The sequence below is a fragment of the Trichoderma breve genome, chromosome 6 (assembly GCF_028502605.1).
Source record: "Trichoderma breve strain T069 chromosome 6, whole genome shotgun sequence".
Lineage (NCBI taxonomy): Eukaryota > Fungi > Ascomycota > Sordariomycetes > Hypocreales > Hypocreaceae > Trichoderma > Trichoderma breve.
The window spans coordinates 2,763,654-2,786,485 of NC_079237.1; the positions used below are offsets into that span (position 1 = coordinate 2,763,654).

The window sequence follows — 22,832 nt, forward strand, 5'->3', positions numbered from 1 at the left end:
ATAACGGACTAAGTATCCAAAGATAGAAAATGTACCCCGTTATTAACCTAACCCCGTTATCTAACTAGAATGCCCCCCATTGGCGAATCGGGACAGCTAAGTCCCGCTAATTCAATAGCCTTCTTTGATGACAGCATCGAAGAATGCTGGCAGGTGATAGCTAATAGACCATAGCTATTTTCGTCGTTGGTGACCGATCAAATTGTTTTTCAGGAGATTTTTCAATTTCAACATACCGGCCCCAAGGCCTGGACTATCCATAGCCAAACTGGGAAAAAACTCACCAATATGAGCTCGTCGCTCTCACCCGGAAAGGTGTTACTTCTCGCCGCCCACTATGCAACACATGGCGATATTGAGAGCCTGGCGCGCTTGTCCAGTCAGCGAGCCAAAGTGCTGCATAAAGAGCTATTGTTGAGGATTATTCTTACTTACTTGCCTGAAACTGTAAAGCCTTCTACCTATGTTGGCTTCTTACTCGCACTCGATGGAGATGATCTTGAAGAGTACAACAAGGGCGAATTGGACACAACTCCGGTTGACGACCTATCTGAAGATGAAGCTTCCAGGAAGATCAAGAAGCTACACCTGCAGCAACTTAAGTCTGCTGATTCTCCAGTCAGCTTTCAAGATGATCCGATAACCAACTTTCTTATTCAGAGGTCATATAAGATGGATAGCGAAACTGGCCTTCTCTCACAAGTTCCAAGTTTACTGGCCATATTTCATTCCCGTTCGCCGGAACTATCATCTTGGATTACGTCGACCGTGCTTCCGTACGTAAGGAGAAACGTGGAGTATTATATAGATGAGATCCCTCCATATTCTCTTCTCGACTTTCAAAAGCTTTCGGACCCAGCCGCCATGCTGTATTTGCTGTCACGGACTGGAAATCGCGAGGAGGACAGAGCCTTTATCGGCCGTGATATTAGAGGCTTGGTTGGGCCATGGCTACAAGCGAAGTCTCGGTGGACATCAAAACCTATCAGTGGCGAGCATATCTCCAAGGACACGGAACCGCCATTGTCTTCTGGGTGGGAGCAGTTTCTCGAATGGCTTGTCAGCCAAGCAACTACTTCGTGGCCCGTCGTTGTCTCTTTAACCGAGCAATGGGGAGGTCCCACAGACCTGGATCTAGGGGAGTCGACCAGCTCAGAATTCACAGAGTCTCAGCAACAGTATTTGCTACACAGCTATGCACGAGCGGTACTTGCGTCAGCATACCTGGTATCCGAAACCACAGTGGGAGTACTTCCTGACGCCTATCAGATGGCGATCAAGATGAGACGGATGCTTGGTTATAGTGAGGTTCCTCCCACACTGGAGGGAGCTATCTCTATACTACCTAGCCTGTCGGGATTTGATGTGTCCTCGCTCGTTGGCATGAAGACTGCGACATATATGAGAAACGATCTACTTGAAGAAAAGAATCCATTAACTTCTCCTACAGAGGGAGCCATGAACTTATTAATAGCATTGATACTGAGTGCCTTTATCTGTACCAGCTTGGGTGTACCATGCTCTGTTAGAAAAGCCGGAGACTTGGCCTTTATTCAGGATCTTCGTGAGCAAAAGGGGGAAATCGCCAAACTTATCCGGAGCGCATCCACGCAAGTTCAGGGAGACGAAGATAGGTATTGGTCACAAGTAAGGGACCGGTTGCTATGGTTGAACAATTGGGGTTCTGAGGAGGACCAGCATGGCAATGCTGAAGCTATAAGAGGCATTATTGGAGCAGTTCCCAGGGAATTCATTGAAACGGAGATTCTCAAAGCTCTCCTCTCCAACTCACGTACGATATGGCCTTTTATTCGAATATCTTTACTTTACTAATCTGTATGCCACAGGCTATACCCTTGCTAAGAGCATCTATGAAGACAGTCCCGAGAAGCCTCTTACCGCGGAAATCATACAGGACACAGTATACCAAGCAGCCCTGCGTGCTTTTGATAATGCTTCCAACCCCAACCGGTCAAGAGGAGGGCTGAAGAAGTGCGATGAGATGTAAGAATGCGATCTTGTGCATTTGTTGTCCTGAAGAAACCATTACTGATATCATCTCCAGCATTCACTCATTTCCAAAAACATTAACCAATACGCACCCAGCTACCAAACGGGTGGAGGCCCTATTACGATGCACACATGCCTTGAGTGAATACCGACTTACGCTTAAACAAGGCGAGCCGTTTAAGCCTGTAGTCCTTCGAGTTCACTCCGATCCAGTATCAATAATCGACAAAGTTCTGGAGCAAAACCCAAAGGCATACACCCGTCTCCCCGAGTTCTTGGAGATGGCAGCGAACATGGTGCGCGCCGGCATCACACAACAAGCCCGCTCCATCAAGTTTGACTCAACGACGGGAGACAACAGCAAGGAGCTTAGCCGAGCTGAGAAATTCATTACAGCTCTGTGCATAGAGGCTGCGCTGAGGGAAGATGATTTCGAGACGGCATACTCTTATGTGGTTAGTCGTCTGGAAACACCCGCTCCTAAGGGAACCCAAGCGCGCGCAAACGAAGAAGACGAATGGTCCTGGAAGGCTGCCCTGAAAGCCGGGCAGTACATTCGTACCGACCGAACCCTGCTGCCAACACACCTTGGCATCGCAAGCGGCAATCCCGAGATCCGTCACCTGGAACAGCGCATAGAGTGCCTGGCCACTGCGCTGCGTGTCGCACCCACCTCCCAGCTCCAGGAAATCCTCAAAACGTTCCGGCGATGCGAAGAGCAGCTAGACTCTGCTATCAGCGAGGAGGCCGCCGCTGAAGCTTCTTGGGCCACCGCCGGGGAGGTTCCCGGCGCTTTTGAGTCGTCTACTCCTCATAACCCGCATTCGACACGGAATATGACGGCCACCGCTGCGGCTAAACAGGCGGAGGAGGCCCCAATGTCCCTGTTTGACCTATCGCGGGCAACTGCCAGCGTAGCACAGCGCAATTTCACAAGGCTGTCCAGCCTGTCATCGCTCGCTACTTCGACTCCTTCAGCGCCATCACCAACTGGAGAACAGGCGCCACAGCGGCTACGGAAGAGGGATCAGCTAAGAGAGGCCGCTACTGGTACACTTGTCTCTGGAGTTGGCTGGTTGATTGGAGCAAGCGTCAACCGAGAACAAACAGAAACTTGATATTTGATTTTTGATTTTTTTATGATTGATGGACGATATTCTACAACTAGCTCACTAGGCTGTTCTTAATTTGGTTTGAACTATGGTTGGAGTTGTCTTAGAAACAGAGAGTGGGATATGGGGTGCAATCGTGTCGGACGATTCCAGGTAATTAGGCCTCAAACTACAGCGCATTCAAGCAACAGGTATGCCGTGATAGTATACACAATACAAGGCGTTGCGATATGGTAGCTTTGGCTAAATAGAGCATACCTCGTGATCTTGACAACCTGAAGCGGGTGATGAGTACTCCAGAGTGTGCATATCGGACTGTTATGAAATGATGGTTCTCTGTATGCTGGACATCCAATGTTGGCTTTGCCAGAGTCAGAGTTGGTAGGGAATTTGGCCCCCATGCGAGCACGCCATATCATTCCTATACTCAAATTAGTATATCAACTAATATGGTAGTCATGACCGCAGAAGGCAGAGGGAAGTGAGGTAATAGAGAAAAGAAAAAAAGGCGAGTCGTTGCGAAGTCGTTCAGTATAGCCAGATGAAGTGAAGTGATGTCCCTGGTTATCATTTAAGACGTAGCAGACGTAGCAAAGAGGGCGAAGCATTGTATCGGATCGAGAGGAGCATCTGGCCAAGCTCAAGACTGGCAGAAGCTCCGGAATCTGATTTTAGAGAAGTTGTGGCGTGCACGAAGCCTTACTAGGTAAGAGAAAGAGTTGGGTATGTAACTGCATTTGGCGTGCGTCAAGAGAGAAGAGATATTACGGCGAAATGTTTTGTTGGCTGGCGTAGGATGACAGAATTTACGTTGGCTACTGGCTTTATCAGAATGGTAGTTAGCAGTCTCAAGGCGTTAAATGCGTTCATTATCGGCTGGTATTAATCTGAATCCGAATGGTTGCCCGTCGACTCAGATTTTGGCAGAACCAAGGTATTGTTTAAGTATTGACATCTGAAGCACGACCGGATTTTAGTGGTCCATTAGGGTCACTTCGTCAGGAAAAGAAGAAAGCAGGGCGCCTGGGGGGTTGATATTTGTTGGGCTGTTGTGAGGGTTGTTAAACGGTATCAAGATGTTTTGGCGCAACGTGACGAGTGATGGAAGTGTTTGATTCTGCAAGATCCGGAAGCTGCCCATAAACGGCCAATGCGCAACTCTGTAGCCGCAAGACCGACCAGCAAGAAAAATGTAAATATCAGCGGCGACGGCCGAAAACCCGATTTTGTTTTCCCTCCCTTAGCAGTCGCATATCGCACGAAACTCCTAATTGAGATCCTGACGAAGAGTCCACAGCTGTCCACGGAGGTCGATTGACAAACTGCGGACGAGACAAATAAAACAAGAACAACTAGAAAATAGGAAAAAGAAAAAAGCAGCAACAGGCAGTCCATTAATGACAATGAAGTCTTGTTCGTCATAGATCGATAAAGAGCAGCCAGAAACGATGGCATCATCAGTGCATAGCCGACTCGGGACCTGGTTCAATTTAGTACCTATACTCAAAACATGGCATTCATGGGCGATTCAAACCTCCATATGACTCACGTGCCTCAGGTCGTGAGGCAGGCTCGCCGTATGCTGGGCCACTGCTGGCGGCTGGCTCTCGGGATCGGCCAGCGTCTCGGTCACCAGTACGCTCGTATCGATCGCGGTCATATCCGCCGCTGCTGTTGCCACCACGGGCGCCGTAGCGGTCACCGCGGTCGCCGCGCTCTCCACGGTCCTCACGGTAGCGCTCGCGACCATAGTTGTCGTCGCCGCCGCCGCCGCCGCCACCGGCGCCGCGCTCACGGCGCTCGTAGTTGCGGTCATAGTTGCGGTCGTAGTTGCGCTCAGAGTCTCTTCCTCCGTAACCGCGCTCATCATATCGGTCTCGGTAGTTGCGATCGTAAGCACCGCCGCTGCGCTCATCATATCGTCGCTCGTATCCGCGTTCATAGTTGCGGTCGTAACCTCTCTCATTGCCACGGTATCGGTAGTCATCGCGAGAATAACCACCGCCGCCATAGCCGCCACGTCGGCGTTCATCGAAGCGAGCGCGAGGGTCTATCATTTCGGATGTCTGTCAGTATGGGAACAGGAAGAGGATGCATACGGAGCGAAATGTCAACTTACCTCTCTTGGGAGGACCGAAGTACTTGCCCGGTGTGGGAGTACGAGGGCGAGCACGACGGGCCTTCTCAATGCTCATGGTACGGCCTTCAATCACTTCGCCCTGGAGACCTTCCTTGGCAGCCTCAGCTTGTTCAGAGGTGACCATCTTGACGAATCCGAATCCACGAGATTCCTTGGTGTGAGGGTCTCGCATGATTTGGCACTTCTCCACCTCACCATACTTCTCAAACATCTTGGAGACCTCTGCCTCGGACAGGCGAGGGTGGATTCCGGTGACAAAGAGGTTGGAGCCGGGGTTAATGGCACCATCGTCATCCTCCTTGGGAGCGGGTGCATCTTTGATGTTGCTGCATATTTAGGTTAGCAAGCAGTGCGACAACGAGGCAAGGCAAGACAGGACAAGCAAAGACAAGGTCAAGCTTACACGTCAGGAAGGCCAGGCGGCGACATGGAGCGGCGACGGCTGCCAGTGTCGTCGCGCGCAGGACGGGGAGAAGCGCTTCTGTTGTCACGCTCATAACGAGGAGCCTCGTCTAGCGAAAGGCACATGAGTTAGCGGCGGCCCAATTCATCGAATCCACGCGGCACAAACGCGTCGAAAAGAGTCGACATCGCCATCGCCCGTCGGGGCCGGGGAAACAAACCATCGTAACGGTCGCCGTTGGCGGCCTCGTAATCCATTGAAGTAGTCGCCATGGTTGCTGGGCGATTCGAGATGGATGGAAGTGAGCAGACGACAAAACCTGGTTGATTGGGTGATGGGTAGGCAGGCTGCTTCCGCTTGAAGAAGATGGAGGAAGGGTAGGAAAAAAAACTGGTGGCACACGAAAAGATGTACTGTGACAGACAAAGCCGATGATTAGGCGGGTTGGGCGAAAGGCGAAACACAAAGGGCACAACCACCGCAAAGTTTGATCGCCGGTCAATGGAATCTGGGACAAAAGAAACGAGGCTGGAGCTTCGTTTGGCGGCTTGGCTTCTGCAATGGAAGGGAAAGCTGGATCAACGAGGTAGCTCGCAATACGGGGAGCCTCGTCAAGCCAGTGCCAGAATCAGAGTCAGCTGTGAAGGCTACTGCGAAGCATGGGCCAACTGTGTGGCGACTTGTTATGGAGTACTCCGTGCAGAGCAAACTAAGGTACCTCGCACACTGCAGGCTTGCTAAGCAGCAGACAATGGCCGAAACTCTAATGGAAGCTTGAGCATCCAGCCTAATTCCCAATTCTGCCACCAAAATAATGATAAGTGACACCTTGCATCTACGTGTTATAATCCGAATTCTAAATTGGCATTATTGTTCTTGCCAATCCATTGTGGAGAGTCTTTATCGGGCTGGTGATAGACTTCACAGTATGAAAAAAGCCACAAAAATACGTCATCTAGAGAGTTTGGCATTGATTACCTGTACTGTGCTAGGTGTAATGTTCGGGTGTCGCATGTTGAATATGTACTTTGGTTTATGCCTTTTTGAAGTGGCCTTTCTTCTATCTCTAATGCCTTTGTCAATGCTGTTCTTTCTCTCCTTCTTTTCTCCCTTCTTCTTCTAAATTTATGGCTCTTCAAATGCAGCTGTGGCTTGTTTCAGAATCAGTAGAGATGACAGCTCCTGTCCATGACAAAGCCCCCTCTTTCTAGAGCACAACTTAAAGATTGGAGGCCATCCGCAGATGTTCCCGCACAAAGAGAACAGGCAAAAAGGGTCCAAGAATCTGTTTCAGGATTCTGTTGCCCATTTCCGTCATGCCAATGTCTCCGTAAAACAACAAAGATTACCAGACATCCTCAGGGTGCACCTCGTGTTTCTCGCCGTCGTCTCGAACGTGCTCTCCCTTGGAGTCCCTCTTCATAGATTTGCGCATGTCGAATGCATCCTCACTGTCCTTGTCGGGATCTGTGGCATGCTCCCCATAATAGTCTTTGACAACACGAAAGACGCTGTAGCCTAGTTCTTTGTAAAACGCAATGGCCTTGGCGTTGCTGCTGCGGACAAACAGATCCATGAACCAAGTGTTGTGAACATCGGCGGCAGCCTCCAATTGTTCCACCAGGATTTTGCCAATACCTTGTCTTCTTGCCTCTGGCGCTACAGTCAGGGCCGTAATGTGAGCATGCCAAGGAAGGTAATGTTCTGAGTATTTGTATGCATCTGGCGATGATTCAACTTTGCCCATAACTTTGAGCAGATACCTCAATTAGCAGTGCGATGCGGCGCATTTGGAGGGGGTTAACCAACTATATCCAACAATGTTTCCTTCCGAATCCTCACAGACTTGAAACAGGGAGGGCCATTTGGCATAATACTGAAGATAGAAGCTGAGTTCATAGGTCTCTGTTAGGGGATCCAAATTGCATTTTGAGAATTTATTGACGTCGTCAGGCCGAAATCTTCGGAAGGTGGTCATTGTCGTAGCTCGTAGCCTATTATTCGATGATGGCTACTTCTTGAGGAAGATTCAAGTTGTATCGTCTGAGGGTTATGATTTTACACTAGCGGAGCAACAGTCATAAATGATTCATGCTGGTGGGGGGGATCCCATTATACAAGCCTGGTGGTGAAATGTTGGAGTTTACTACCGCCGAGAGAAGATTTCGCAAGTTGGTTAAGCCCGCTTATACTGGCAATGAAGTAAATATGTAGCGGTTTTACATCTCAGCGGATCAAAACTACGTGCAAAATATTCCCTTTCCTCTTCAAAAATTAGATGATGTCATGTGTTCCTTTGAAATTTGGCATGTGAACAAGTTGTCAGCTCCTTTGTTCATTTCAAGGATCAACATGCTGAAAGTGGGAGGGTTTCCCCCCCTCTGCGCTACGCTACAGCAGATCAAGGTGTGCGGTAAAGCGAGTCAAGACTGAAACGCAGCAAGTACCTGAAAGGTACCTACATGGAGCTACACCGCCGCCTGTTCTTCACGCTATTAACGTTTCGTTTTCTGTAACAGAAAGTATCGACAGACAGCTGCATGCCTTGGCATCTTATCGCGATAGGGAGCTGCTTACCGTATCTTTGGTTCCTGGCCGGGGGTTCATCTCCCGCTGCTATTTGACCTGATATTTGAACGACTCTGGTTCTCCTACCATATGCCAGAACCCGGTTTCGAGGTTTGTGCTATAATAAGAGATACCGTGCCTCACTCGCTAACCAGAAGACAGCAGATATTAATCCTGTAATTTGCGACATACTGCATCTATTCAACCCAGAGAACTTAATCGTCAAGCTTGCGCTCACCCATTATGCCCGGGTCGCCACGAACTCCACGACACTCGCGCAACTCATCAGCAATCGACAGCTTCGCAGGATCGCCCCAGATCCGACGTTTCTCGAGATCCTCTGCGCAAGATGCCATACCGTCGTTCCAGCACAGCCCAAATCAACATGATGGTCTTGACCTATCGGTATTAGGCGGTGGCGGGTCAGGGGCCGGCAACGGGATGGGAAATCTAGCTGATGAGTTGGCGGATGCGTTTTCCGACTCAGGGGAAGAGGGCGACTACGACGCCGACCTGCAAGAGTACCAAAAATCGACAGAGCAGCCGGGAGGTGATGATGGAGCAACACGGGGCCAGTCGGCAGACAACGAGACAAAGAGAAATGACGGTGACGCAGGCCTTCTGTCGCCTCGCCAAAAGGGTCACCAAAGAAAAACCAGTCTATATGATGGCAGCGATTACGGCTCCGACTCAGACCTCGATATCGCAGGCATACCTCCAAGTCTCATGGCCAAGATTGATGCTGTCGAAAACCTCACAATCCGCGGGACAGATAACTACGGAGGCACGGCAGACGATGTCTTGAAGCGGGTGATCCAGGAGCTCCGTGACCTAGGGTCGCAATCTAGCGTTGAGGGTAGCGCTTCGAGGTAAGACAAAGCCAAACCCTAAGAGATGGCCATGAAGAACGCTTCTGGTGCTAACGTGAAGCCCCTTGCAGACTTATAACAGCACACTCGGCGCTGACGACGCATCTTGCGCATCAGACCCGTCAACTGCATAACCTTACCTTTCCCTTGCTCTCCCCGCTTGCGCCGGCCCCTGACGTCGAAACGATCGATACGCTTCTGCCGTTGCTCATATCCCTTACAGAAGACATGCCGCGACCATCAACGTCGGCATTCAACTCACTTACTGCGTTGCATTCCATCACATCAGAACTGATACAATCACTGAGTTACCTTTCCGACACACTACACATGTCTCGTCAGACAACAGCTGCAGCCAGTCGGAGGCTGAAGAGCGCCAAAGAGCTCGTTGCTGAAATGAGAAAAGAGGATGAGATGAGGGAGCAGGGAGAGGAGTGGCTTACCAGAGGAAACTGGAGCGAACGGCTAGAGAAAAGGGAATGTGCAAGCGTATGCGGCGAGGTAATTGGCGGGTTTGAAGAGGTTTGCAATGGCTGGAGAGAACGACTTTTGGCCCAAGCAGAATCCCAGGCGTAAATAGATATTACATGACTGCATGGATAGAGAGGGACAGGATAAAGATGACGGCGGCTGCACTGATTAGCGAACGGCACCTGTTTTTAAATTCATTTATATCCGAAACTCGTTTGATAGATAGAATCACGAAATAGGACATTGGTCATGGCCTCCTCAATAGATATTTTATTCACAATAGCAACACAGACAATCAGCTCAAGCAGTAGGCTCAATGGAGGGATATGCCTAGAGCCGGATACAATGGCTAGACAATAAGATGGATGCAGCTATTGCCAATCGGATGACGGCTCAATACATGATAAAATTACTTTTACTACAGCCATCTAGATCCATCTGTTCGGAAAGGAATAAAGTTCAATCTGGCCGTGCTATTATTTTCCCGGTAGATGCCGCACGGCAGACTTATACTCTTCCATTGACTTTCTCAAGCGTTTAATTTTCAGCCATCGAAGATTATCGAAGATGATGCTGAAGTAACCAGAAATGCCGCAAAGCAAGATTAGTGGTTGAAGTTGACGGTGGTCTCCTCAACAACGATACTGATGACTATTGGATGTATGTCGTCAGGTCAGTCACGTCAAGGGTCTTTATCTTGCAACCTCTTCAGGCAAAGGCAAGGTACCAGGTACGAGTGCTGAGGCCTCAGTTGACCAGTAGGATTCTGGTATCCAAGACACCACAACTACCCCTTGCATCTGCCATCCGAAGCTCGGGTCAAGCAAAAATCAACAGCAGCATCCAGACGGCATCGTGACCCGATTACTCAGCGTTCTGGCCGCAACACGAAACCAGACCCGTTGCGGTACGTCAGAGAAAAGTGAGCACATCGCCAACGCGAAAGTGGTGCGTCCAAAGAGGCGCCTGGCACGAAAAACGCGACTGCATAGGCGGGGCTGCCAGGGCCAGGGAGGAGAGAACGGCGCTCATTGGGCGCTGTATTCACTGGAGAGACAGCACTGACAGCCAACCGAGCCACTAATCGCGTCCACTGCGAGAGGCACCCCCATAATATTGACCTTGTCCCATGCAGGTGCAGCAACGTCGAGATTTCAAAACAAACAACAATAACAGCTGCAAGGACAAGGTGATGCGATGCTGCAGTGGGATAGTGGCAATGCGCCTGGTTCCTTTTTCAGCCCCCTCCCATCCTAATGGTGTGATGTGATCAAATTACAACTGATAGCAGCATCAATTTAATTATGTACAGTACATTGGTTGCAGACGGCCGTTCAATGCGCACGAGGCACGTGTGGGCGCATACAAGTACTCCGTACGTACCGGAACAAAAAGCAACAAGCGAGCGTTCAGCACTGCAAGCGCTGGGCAAGAACGCGCATGCAGATGCTGGCGGGCTGGTGTTTAATTGAATTTCCAGCGCAAAAGCCGCCCTGCTTAAGACCCAGGGTACATGGTACTTGTAGGTACCTTTGGACGGTAGAGAAAGCAAATGCCTTTTACTTTGATGAAAACCATCGAAATTTTGGATATTTGGTAAAAAACGCCGTTTGCACATCGCGTGAGTTAATTAAAAGTATGCGTTGCAGCCGCAGGGCTATATAGTTTAAATCAATCACAATAACAATCAAACTGATCCCTTCGCCCTGGTCAATGTTGTTTATTCCACTGCGGTGCAGCGAATGGTAGCAGCCAAAATGGCGTTCTGGTGTGTATTTGTTGTTCAGACGCAGCCCGCGTTTTCCCACTAGCACCTAAACCGTCCAGTATTATTGTTCCACCCCCCTTTAGCACGTTAACGCCCCCCAACCAGGCCTAGCCCAGCACTTCGCCAGGCGCACTGCCATTTCCCCAGCAGCTTCAACCTCCCTCATCAGCCTCTCGCAGCTTTCACGAGCCCGTCTCGTCTTCATCGCCCCAACCCCCTCTCTTTGCCTCCTGCGCTTTTGCAAGACGGTTATCAAACAGCGACCGAACATCCCGGGGACATTCTGCTTCTTACGACTTTCTTTTGTATTTGGACCATTCACGTTCACCCGCCTGTGCGATCGCTTCTTCATTCGACGCAAAAACAACCACAACAACCCAGTGGCATGCGATAGGCCGCCAAACCCGCCCTCTCTCTCTTGGTTGACGCTGCTCCATGACCACCGGCGTTGGCCTCGCCCTGTGACTGGATGCGCGCTCGCTCGTTTCCTCACAGTCGCTGCTAGCATAACATCGTCCGTCTTTGACCTCAACATCACCGTACACGCCATTCCCCCGCCACACAGCCCACGAGCGAGAATCAAGGGTCCGGTCCGACAGACGGTGCCGCTTCTGTCCGCCAGATCTCGTCCGCCAGGCCCAAATTCACCATTTTAACATCATTTAAAAGACCTTCATTCAATCAGTCGATGCCATGGGTGCCTCCAAGAAGACTATGGGCGAGTCAAAGCTGCCCACCAATTCCGCTCGCATGTCCACTCCTCCTCCTCCATCAGATCGCGGCCGCCTAGACTCAAAACCAAATGCCGAGAGCAGTGGCAATACGATGCGACAGCTGCGAAGCAGGGCCAGGGCTAGTGATGTGACCCATCCAGCAGCTTTCGACGTCGATGCCGTCGACAATCTCCTATTGAGGGAACTTCAGCCTCATCGTGAAAGCACTCCTGGAGCCAGTCCCTCTCGCAAACGCCAGAGGATAAATGGCGATCGGTTGGTCACACCCCCACTGGGACGCTTTACATCCTTCTAACAACATCTTTAGTTTCATCCCTACTCGCACTGGCCAGGATTTGCAAGCCAGCTTTAGCCTTCTGCATGAAGATGCCTCTCCCGCCACGCCGTCAAGGCATAAGAAAAGGACGCCGCAGGGCGAACTTCATTTCCAGAAGAGTATGAATTTTTTCCCTCTCCACCGACAAATGAAACGAAACCAAGTGCTAATCATGACGTAGCCGAAGAAGCCAATCGCACATTCTCAACACTGTTGCGTGCGGAGCTGTTTGAGGGATCAGTGCCGCAATTGACACCTGCTCTCTCACCAGACAGCAACCTGCCAGCCTCTTCGCTTGTCAGCGTTCAGGATGGCACACGATCTCACACTCCTCCTAGTCACGGTTCCGTAGTAACCCTACCTTCATCACTCACTCCCTCAACCCCCCACAAGAATCTCTTCTCATATCTCTCACCACGTCAACATGGTCATCCTGTGGGCCATCTCACCCCATCCAAAACCCCGCAGAGTCGGCATGGCCCGAATCTGGATACAAGAGCAGAGATCTACAGCCTATCTCCTGTGCGTCTTGGCAGTCAGCAGATGCTCTTGAGTCCACGTCGCCAACCTCGAGCGGTCAGCAAAGTCCCCTACAAGGTTCTTGACGCACCCGAGTTGGCAGACGACTTCTACCTCAACCTCGTTGACTGGGGGAGTGCAAATGTTCTGGGAGTCGGGCTGGGATCCAGCGTTTATATGTGGAATGCACAGACTTCCAAGGTCAACAAGCTATGTACTTTGGAGGATGATACCGTAACAAGTGTATCATGGATACAAAAAGGCACGCACCTTGCCATTGGAACCGGGAAGGGTCTTGTCCAGATCTGGGATGCCGAAAAAGCTAGAAGATTAAGGACCATGACTGGACACACGGCCCGAGTTGGGTCCCTGGCGTGGAACTCACATATCCTGACGTCTGGCTCTCGCGACCGCCTGATATACCACAGAGACGTTCGAGCACCAGACCAGTGGCTCAAAAAGCTTGTCGGGCACAAGCAAGAAGTTTGTGGTTTGAAATGGAACTGCGAGGATGGGCAGCTGGCCAGCGGTGGCAACGACAACAAGCTGATGGTCTGGGACAAGCTCTCAGACACACCGCTGTGGAAATTCTCAGATCACAATGCCGCCGTCAAGGCTATTGCGTGGTCACCGCACCAGCGAGGCCTACTTGCCTCTGGCGGCGGTACAGCCGACAGACGCATCATATTTCACGACACAGTCAAGGGAACCGTTGTTAACGAAATCGACACCGGAAGCCAAGTGTGCAACCTTGCTTGGTCCAAAAACTCCAACGAAATCGTCTCGACACACGGCTACAGCCAGAACCAGATCGTTGTGTGGAAGTATCCGTCTATGACGCAAGTAGCCAGCTTGACGGGACATACATACCGCGTTCTGTACCTAGCAATGAGTCCCGACGGCCGTGTCATTGTGACGGGAGCCGGTGACGAGACATTACGTTTCTGGTCTTGTTTCGGTCGACGACCCGGCACTCGCGAGGATGGTGAGACTGGAGGCGGCAAATTCGCCGACTGGGGCATCATCCGATGAAATTTAGCTTGTGGCTGATCAAGTCATAAAGAGGACATGATAAATCTGGTTGACTTCATATCTCTCCTTTGACAAGATGCTCTATCTTCTATGTTTATACCCGGGGCGTCTCGTACCTTCTTTTTTCTTCAACACACCTTTATTTGGTTTTGCTCTTTTTTGGTTTTTTTTTACGCGAGGAGTTGTGTGTCGTTTGGCAATGCGTGCGAGCGAGCTTCCACGCCAGAGCTCTGGGATATTGAAAGTGCGGAAGGGAAACGCGATAACGTCTTTACTATTCATTTGATTGTATCATTTGGCATAATCCGGCGCGGTGGTTGATGAGGGGACCACTCTTTTCATGACCATGGTAACCAACTTTTTTTTTTTTTTTTTTTTTTTCTGGTGTTTGGGTTGGGCTTTCTATATATCAAAGCCCAAAAGGCGGTCATTGGCTTTTTTATTTGAACACCTCCCCCCTCGCAGATGAAGGGGCGAGTCCAGTCAATTGGGACGACAGAAAAGGAAAATCGTCCTGGTAGCGGTTTTTGATTGTTGTTGCTTCACGGCAGCTTAGCGCATCTATAGAGAGGACAGGAGAAACATGTCTGATCATGAACCAGAGACAAAATATATTACGTATCTACACTTGATGAGTAAACCCTCTGTGCCCGAGTGATGGAGATAATGATGTGTAAGTGTGTGAAAACAGAAAAAGAAAAAGGTTCATAATCATTGAGCAATAAATACATGGCAAGACGTTATAAAGAACAAAAGGAATACTCCAAATCCGTCATCCAAACAAACCCACGCTCAAGTGCCCCCCGTTGTAGTAGCTACAGACAGACTCCCTTTGCCGCTATGAAATTGGACTCTCGTAAGACTCGAAAAAACAAAACCCCCATAGGATATCATTCCAAAGATACATTAAGAACCCGGCTCATCTACTGTTATATCCAGGTGTATGACATCAGACGACGTCATCATCATCGATTCCTTGTACTTCTTCACTCCTGACCCGGCTTCCGTTCCCTCGCAACACCTTCATCTCCGTTGTCGACGCCAGTTGCGCTAATCTTAGAGTTCTCATCTAGCAGTGGTATGTGATCCAAGCTAGTGGACCGGTTCTTCCCGGCGTCGGGTCGCATTGGCGAGGGTGCCAGTTGCGCATCTAAACTCGTAGCCTGCACAGGAACACCATCCATGTGCGGAGCGATCTGAGGCGATTGGAGCAGAGTCTCTGGGTTGTTCTGCCACTTGATGACGTCTGCTCTCATAGCCTCGAGCTCCTTCTGGAATCTCTTGCCAAAGACATCGATGTAGAACGTTGCGCCGTTATAGATACTCCAGCCAAACACGACAAGCAAGAAGGCAGTGGATGCCCACCGGCTGATGAACCAAAGTGGACATGGCAGAATAGTAAGACAGGCATAAGCGTACTGAATCAGCATAAACGTTGGCTCCTGTAACGCGGCCGGGCGAGCGAGGACGAATTTGCCGATCCAGGTCTTTGCATAGGATCTTCGAAGCCAGGTGAAGGATGTAGGCCTGCCGGCAGCAATCTTTTCCCTTCGGCGCACGGTGATGAAGAAGTAGTAGCCTAGCTGCCAGATTGCGTATGGAATCGTGCTCCAGGCGAGCATGGACAAGACATTGGCGTATGCCGTAGGAGAACCAGGGTTCGCGGTCTTGATGGCCCAGATGGCGGGGAAACGTGTCTTCTGTAGCTCGGGGGGATAGAGGTGGACAATGCAGTGAAGCGTCGCGCAAGGCATGATGTGGATGAAGAGCGATGTGACCTTGTCAAAGCTGTGGAATACCAACGAGTTACGCCACATGATGATTGCCACAGCATTGTTTCCAAAAGCCAGACAGTAGGCAGCCGTGAAGAGCCGTTTCGATTGGGGAAAGACCCAGAGACTCAGACTCAGAAGAACATTGACAAAGTAGCAGAGATCGGCCAAGAAGTAGTGATATCCACGTCGATGATACGTGAAAATCCGAATGGGCATAAAGTATATGAGCTGGGCCGTATACCAGATATGAAACCACTCCGGATAGCCACCCATCAGATATCCGCTCGCAAAGATGTTCATAACGCCACAGATGAAGGATATCTTCTCTCGGAGGCTGATGGCCTTTGTATCATTCCACTGCTTGCCGAGCTTCTCGACTCGCTGCCTCATGCGCTTCCTATATCGTTCGAGCTGTTCATCGGCCGAGGGGACACGCCGCCTCCATTCCTCCACCATTCGGTCGCGGGCATTCTGGGTTCTCGACTTGAAGGCATCTCGAGACCGTCGCACCTTGTCGGTCTGGGCAGAGATGCCCCTCTGGAGCTTCTCGAGCTGCTGAGGCAGGGCAAAATTGTCTAACAGGTCGAGGACTGTCAAGCGGTCAAGCGGTGGGAGGGCATCCCAGTCGTCCTGGTATGTGCTGCTGCTACCAGAGAAGGAAGGGTTCCTTGAAAGCCTGTGGCTCTTGGGAGTCGTAGCACTGAGGCTGGGGGAGTCGAGGATTTCAGCATCCATGGGCGATGAGCTCAGGGGGGAAGCAAGCTCGGCCTCTGCCATGGCGGGCAGCGAGCGCTCTCCATTGACAGTCGACCTGGTCTCTGGTGTTGAGACAGGCGTCGAAGTTTCTTCGTCCATTTTGGCGGGGGGTCAGGGCTGGGCTTGCACCTTGTTCATGAAACCAAATACGACAGTCCAAACGATTTGAGACACGGTAAATAGCCCACGACAATCAGCAGCCAAGCCAGATCAAATAATGACGGCCAGAGCAGTGTGATTGAACGTTGTTATCAAAAGCGGTGGCAAAATTGACACTGCATGCAATGACAACGGATTGACGACAGATCGACACGTGGGTCAAGGGGACACGGCGAGCTTAGGAAGCAGAAAAGAACAATAAGTAGGGGAGGAGAGGATGGAGGGGAGGGAGAAAGAGGGAAAGACCGCCAGCAGTGAAAGTGTCGTTGACGCTGGAAGGATCCGGAGATGACTCGAGAAAAATCAAAGTTGAGAAGAAAACAAGAGGAGATTCTCTTTTAGGTTGCAGGTCGACACGAGCCTAAAATGACGACTGATGCTGCCCTCGATGATCATCCGCGAAACGCCTTGGAAGTGTTGCTGGCAGACCCATGTGATTACCTTCCGACGAGTCCACCGCAGTTAAGAAGTACCGGGGGCTACATTAGAGTACTTGGATGTACCAGCATGCGATTCTAAATCTACGCATGAAGCGAGTAGCTTTGGGTAACGCTTTCTCGCATGGTCGCCCACCATGAAGCAAGCCAAGTATTTCAGAACACGGCAGCCCGCCAACTCCCCCAACTCCACATGCTCCAGCTGCCTTAGCGGCTCCAGGACCCCTGCGCCCAACAAAGAGTGTACATGCATCAAGTACTGCTATGTAAGCATTTGGAAATAAGAGGCAGTGTCTCTCATTGGGCTGGTGACATTTTCACATGCAACTTTGGACAGCTACCCGATGGCAGAGAGAATGGAAGCAGGAGATGCATGCTGAAAAGGTCTTGTGCACGGCAGCCCAATCTACTGATAAGGTACCAAGAGGTAGTATAAACCGAACTTGGCTGGATATCTATACCTGTAGATACCTACTGCTGTTATGTAGGCAGGTATAAGAGGAGTACCAGGCGGCTAAGAGAAAAAAAACCAATGTGGCCTTGTCCACCTGACCTTGCTGTCCATCGAGATGCTGAATTTTTTTAACCTTCCACAAGGTGGAAAGCTGTGAAGGATAAGATTTTTGGTAGACTCAGAGCCATTGCTGGATAGCAGGTGCTGCGATTCTGCTCTCTGGTTGGAGGAGACAGAACAAAGGTCGACCGGGCGCTAACAGGGCAAAACCTCCAGCCTCGAGTCAGCTGGGCGGTGGCATGTGTCTGGCTGCTTGAATGAATCCGGAAGCGAGTCACGTGAATCAATTCAGGTCGAGTCAATGCAATTGAAAACAGCCGGCAATTGATGAGAACAAGCAGGATGAGGTACAACGTAGAAGTACCAGCCGCGGAATGCGGAGGATAGAATAATCCGGCTAATCAAGGCTCCAAGCTCTCTGTTGATGCTAGACTAGCGGTTTGCTTGCTGGTTGAGCAGAAAACGGCCCTACTAAAAATCCCCCACCATTTTACTGAGTGCGGTGCTCCGTACTAGGCCAAGTCCTCCTAGTGGTGCTACCTGGATTTAGTGAGCTATACGGAATCGCCAGTTCGCGACGCGTCAAGTGCCATCTCCATCTTGCATTGCGCAACTCGCAGCAGCACCGCTAAAGTATTTTCTAGCATGACGGGCTGGCGTCTCATGTCTTGTGCGAGATACTTTTGATTTACGCGACACCGCCTATGATCCCAGAGCGCCGAATCATCCCCGTTGAATGGTGTTGTCAACATCTTGAATTGCCCTCCGCGCGTGCTCCAGTCGCCAGAGCCGCACCGCCTCCAACACAGTGTTTTGCATCTTAACCAGTCGATACTTGGCATCTAGTTCACCATGGGTAAACTCATACGCCTCGAGCTTCAGAGTATGTCTTGTCGAATCTCTGTTTGCGGCTGCCCGCTCCAACTAACAATGCGCCTCAAGATTTCAAGTCTTACAAGGGCCACCACACCCTCTTGTTTGGCGATTCCTACTTCACTTCCATCATCGGGCCCAATGGATCGGGTAAATCGAATTCGTAAGTCATAGTGATCAAATTTGCATGTCACCTCGTTTCCCCGGTATACTAATACCATGGGTGGATAGTATGGACGCCATCTCCTTCGTCCTTGGCATCAAGTCTTCTCATTTGCGATCCACTCACCTGAAAGAACTCGTCTACCGAGGACGTGTCTTGAAAACCTCAAAAATTAACGACGATGGTTCCGCTGAAGCAACTGCAGACGCCAGCAATTTTGCCGACGACGATAAGGCGTCTCGAGGCGATCCAAAGACCGCCTGGGTCATGGCGGTATATGAGGACGACGCTGGCGAAGAACAGAGGTGGAAGAGGACCATCACGAGTGGAGGAGCCAGTGAATATCGCATCAACGACCGGGTGGTTACGGCTCAACAGTACAACGATGCTTTGGAAACGGAAAACATTCTGATCAAGGCCCGCAATTTCCTCGTTTTCCAGGGTGATGTCGAAGCCATCGCTTCGCAATCTCCGCAGGACCTTACGCGGCTCATTGAGCAGATCTCGGGAAGTTTGGAATATAAAACTGAGTACGAAAAGCTCCAAGTCGAGGCAGAACAGGCCATCGAGAACCAAAACTTTCAGTTCCATCGCCGCCGTGGTATCAACTCCGAAATCAAACAGTATCGGGAGCAAAAGAAGGAGGCGGACAGTTTCCAGAAGAAGACAGAGGAAAGGGATGCGGCCATTGTTACGCACTGCCTCTGGAAGCTGTACCACTTTCAGAAAGCTATGGACGATTCAAGCACCGCTATCCAAGAGCACCACGAGGACTTGAAGGAGATGCGGAGAAACGTGGAAGAGTTTGAAACTCAACTTGATTCAGCCCGAAAGGAACAATCTGCAGTTCAGAAACAGGTCAGCAAGGTGGAAAAGGATATCAAGCACAAGGAAAGAAGCATTGAGGACAAGGAGAACGCCCTGGTTCCGTTTGACGAGAAAATCCACGAGTCTTCGCAGCAAATTGACAAGCTCCAAGCTCAGGCACAGAAAGTCGGTAAGGAGCTCGAGGAACAGACAGACATTGTGCAGAAGGTCCAGAAAGATATTGGGAGCGTCAAAAAAGCACAGGATCTGTTTGAAAAAGATATCAAGGATCAGCTGAAGAAGCAAGGCCGAGATATTAGCGACGACGACCGCAAAGAATACAACACACTCCGAGCCCAAGTCTTGGCCCGTACCGGCTCCAACCAAGCAAAATTGGAGAACCTTGAGCGACAGAGGAAAGCGGATGAAGTCACTGTCAGTAGTCTCAAGGGCAAAGTAGACAGCATCTCAGGAACCATTGAAAAAATGGAAGCAGAGCTGACTAGCATCGGCGAGAGGCGAAGCGCTGCCGATTCTGCAACCAAGGACATTACCAATGACATTGCCGCCAAGAAGAAGGAATTTAACCAGCTCCAATCTGAGCGAGTTCGAACTAACCAAAAAAGAACCGAGCTCGAAGAGAAGCTTGAGGACGTCGCAAGGAAGCTTAGAGAAGCCGACGATGGTCGCCGTCAAAATGATCGAGAGGTACGCATGAAGGAAATGGTGACGACTTTGAAGCGTATATTCCCTGGAGTTCGCGGTCGTATCGGAAACTTGTGCACACCCAAGCAGAAGAAGTTCGACGAGGCCGTTATTGTTGCCTTGGGAAGAGACTTTGACTCCGTAGTTGTCGATACGGAAAAAACCGGTGTGGACTGTGTTCAGTATTTGAAAGAGCAGAGATTTCCTCCCATGACCTTTATTCCGCTGGACAACATCAAGGTTAATGCTGTCAACACCGCAATCAAAGGCTTCCCCGGTGCGAGACTCACCATCGACACCATCAACTTTGATGCTTCGGTTGAGAGAGCCATGTCATACGCATGCGGCAGCTCTGTGGTTTGTGATACCCTTGACATTGCTAAGCACATTTGCTATGACAAGAAAATCCCCGTCAAGGCTGTTACGGTGGAGGGATACATCATCCATAAGGCTGGCTTGATGACAGGCGGTCGTGGTCCCGAACCTAAGGGTGGAAAGCGCAAGTTTGAAGAAGCCGATGTCCAGAATCTCCAGCGTATGGCAGCCAAGCTGAAGAGCGAGATCGATCGCCTTCCCAAGGCGGATCGTCGGGGAACCCAGGAGGAATCTCTCCATATCGAGCTCAACGGACTTGAACGGCAGCTAGTGGCGACTAGGGACGAGCTGGCAGCCTTGAACAAGAACTGGACAAGCAAGAAGCGCGAATTGGACAGCCAAAAGAAGCAGCTCCAGGAACTTCAGCCCAAGTACGAGCAGCAATTATCGCAACTGAACCGTACAAAGGAGACGGTCCAGGAGTTTAAGGACGCTATTGCTCGCGTGGAAGATGAAATCTTTGATGGGTTCTGCAAGAAACTTGGATACAGCGACATTCGCGCGTACGAGGCTTCTCAGGGTAAACTAGAGCAGGAGATTTCCGAGAAGCGCAACCAATACGAGGTTCAGAGGCAGAGACTGGAAAGTCGACTCAAATGGGAAATCACGCGCCACAGTGACACGGAAGCACGCATCAAGAGGATACAAGATCAGATCCGACGTCTCAAACAAGACATGAGGACATACAACAAGGAAAAGGCCGAAATCGAAGAGTCGATGCGCGATGATCAGGATGAGTTGGAAGCTCTTGGAGAGACATTGGAAGAAATGAAGGCGGAGCAGTTGGAAAAGAACCAAAAGGTCAACGAGGCTCGAGCCGAGCTACAAAAACACAGCAAGGACATTGAAGCCTGCCAGCGCGAGATTAACGCCCTGGAAACCACTGTGCAGAAGAACAGCGCAGGCAAATCCGCACTCCTGCGAAGATGCAGACTCGAACAGATCCAGATTCCGTTAGCCGGAGGCGCTCTTGACAACCTACCGACAGAAGATGACTTACTGCGACAAGATCCAGATGCCATGGACGTCGATGGTGGAGAAGATGATATGATGGATATTGCTCTTGATGATCATGGTATCGAAATCGATTTCGATGGTCTCGAGGAGGACTTGAAAGAGTCTGGTGAACCTAGTGTCGAAGACACCTTGACGGAGAAGATTTCATCCCTAACAGCAGAGCTGGAGAAGCTGAATCCCAACATGAGAGCCATGGAACGACTAGAAAGCGTCGAGACGAGGCTCAAGCAGACGGACCAAGAATACGAAGACTCGAAATCAACGGCCCACAAGGCGAAGGAAGCCTTCAACAGCGTCAAGCAGAAAAGATACGAGCTGTTCAACAAGGCCTTTACTCACATTCAGGAGCAGATATCCAACGTCTACAAGGATCTCACGCGATCAGATGCCTACCCGCTGGGTGGCCAGGCCTACTTGGACATTGAAGAGGACACAGACATGCCCTATTTGTCAGGTATCAAATACCATGCCATGCCGCCGCTCAAGAGATTCCGAGACATGGAGCATCTGTCTGGTGGTGAAAAGACCATGGCAGCACTGGCGCTCCTCTTCGCCATCCACAGCTACCAGCCAAGTCCTTTCTTTGTCTTGGACGAAGTCGACGCAGCGTTAGACAATGCCAATGTGGACAAGATCAAGAAGTATATCCGGGAACACGCGGGCCCTGGCATGCAGTTCATTGTCATCAGTTTGAAGGCCGGTCTATTCCAAGACAGCGAGAGTCTTGTCGGCGTATATCGTGACCAGGAGGTGAACAGCTCCCGGACGCTAACATTGGATGTAAGTCATTTGATAACCGCCGCTATACTTGAGGGCACAGCAAAGCTAATTCATTTATCCACTTTAGCTGAGGAAATATGCCTAGGATTAGGCTCCCGGTATTACTTGTTTATGTATCAATATTAACGACTGGAGAGGCTGTAAGTAGAGAGCAGGGCAGGCTGGATAGGAAAATGCAGGGAACCAATGAGCGGCGTCGTCGCCTCGACTATTGGAGAACCACGAGCTATGAGTTACTTGGCGCATGGATGAATATATTCCCTTTTTCTCTTTTACTAATTAATCGATTTCGCCCTCATGGGTATTGTCGCGATGTAAAGAAGAGTGTGTATTTGTGATGTATATACCAGGTTAGAATTAGAGTACCTAGGAGAATAAAGGGAAGATCAGAGCAATCAATGCGGATAATCATGGGAACTTTTCGCTATGATATGTAGCGTAGTGTGGCATATACAGCGTGAACAATAAGGGTCTCTCTTATATCTAAACCTCCCAACCCATTAATAGGGGGCTTCCAGGTCAATCAATG

At 50.3% G+C, this 22,832-nt stretch overlaps 7 protein-coding genes across 7 annotated transcripts; 4 read left to right on the forward strand and 3 right to left on the reverse strand.

The window, feature by feature from the left end:
• Positions 1 to 288: 288 nt before the first annotated feature.
• T069G_09766 (secretory pathway protein sec39 domain-containing protein) lies at positions 289 to 3,128 on the forward strand (the record flags this gene model as incomplete). The annotated part of the gene is made up of 3 exons (XM_056176976.1): positions 289 to 1,792; positions 1,848 to 2,004; positions 2,066 to 3,128. The coding sequence occupies 3 exons, from the start codon at positions 289 to 291 to the stop codon at positions 3,126 to 3,128; spliced, it is 2,724 nt and encodes a 907-aa protein (XP_056025454.1).
• Positions 3,129 to 4,579: 1,451 nt separating this feature from the next.
• T069G_09767 (RNA recognition motif domain-containing protein) lies at positions 4,580 to 5,937 on the reverse strand (the record flags this gene model as incomplete). The annotated part of the gene is made up of 5 exons (XM_056176977.1): positions 4,580 to 4,602; positions 4,672 to 5,172; positions 5,242 to 5,588; positions 5,666 to 5,774; positions 5,886 to 5,937. 5 exons carry the CDS (start codon positions 5,935 to 5,937, stop codon positions 4,580 to 4,582), a joined length of 1,032 nt encoding a protein of 343 aa, XP_056025455.1.
• Positions 5,938 to 7,010: 1,073 nt separating this feature from the next.
• Positions 7,011 to 7,643, reverse strand: T069G_09768 (acetyltransferase (GNAT) family domain-containing protein; the record flags this gene model as incomplete). Its single annotated transcript, XM_056176978.1, has 2 exons — positions 7,011 to 7,414; positions 7,475 to 7,643. The coding sequence occupies 2 exons, from the start codon at positions 7,641 to 7,643 to the stop codon at positions 7,011 to 7,013; spliced, it is 573 nt and encodes a 190-aa protein (XP_056025456.1).
• An 833-nt stretch (positions 7,644 to 8,476) lies between these two features.
• T069G_09769 (uncharacterized protein) lies at positions 8,477 to 9,678 on the forward strand (the record flags this gene model as incomplete). Its single annotated transcript, XM_056176979.1, has 2 exons — positions 8,477 to 9,102; positions 9,174 to 9,678. 2 exons carry the CDS (start codon positions 8,477 to 8,479, stop codon positions 9,676 to 9,678), a joined length of 1,131 nt encoding a protein of 376 aa, XP_056025457.1.
• Positions 9,679 to 12,034: 2,356 nt separating this feature from the next.
• T069G_09770 (anaphase-promoting complex subunit 4 WD40 domain-containing protein) lies at positions 12,035 to 13,942 on the forward strand (the record flags this gene model as incomplete). The annotated part of the gene is made up of 3 exons (XM_056176980.1): positions 12,035 to 12,330; positions 12,383 to 12,510; positions 12,573 to 13,942. The coding sequence occupies 3 exons, from the start codon at positions 12,035 to 12,037 to the stop codon at positions 13,940 to 13,942; spliced, it is 1,794 nt and encodes a 597-aa protein (XP_056025458.1).
• A 1,579-nt stretch (positions 13,943 to 15,521) lies between these two features.
• On the reverse strand, positions 15,522 to 16,572 carry T069G_09771 (uncharacterized protein; the record flags this gene model as incomplete). Its single annotated transcript, XM_056176981.1, has 2 exons — positions 15,522 to 15,525; positions 15,569 to 16,572. 2 exons carry the CDS (start codon positions 16,570 to 16,572, stop codon positions 15,522 to 15,524), a joined length of 1,008 nt encoding a protein of 335 aa, XP_056025459.1.
• A 1,863-nt stretch (positions 16,573 to 18,435) lies between these two features.
• On the forward strand, positions 18,436 to 22,388 carry T069G_09772 (SMC proteins flexible hinge domain-containing protein; the record flags this gene model as incomplete). Its single annotated transcript, XM_056176982.1, has 5 exons — positions 18,436 to 18,466; positions 18,526 to 18,619; positions 18,688 to 21,629; positions 21,681 to 22,303; positions 22,371 to 22,388. The coding sequence occupies 5 exons, from the start codon at positions 18,436 to 18,438 to the stop codon at positions 22,386 to 22,388; spliced, it is 3,708 nt and encodes a 1,235-aa protein (XP_056025460.1).
• Positions 22,389 to 22,832: the final 444 nt, after the last annotated feature.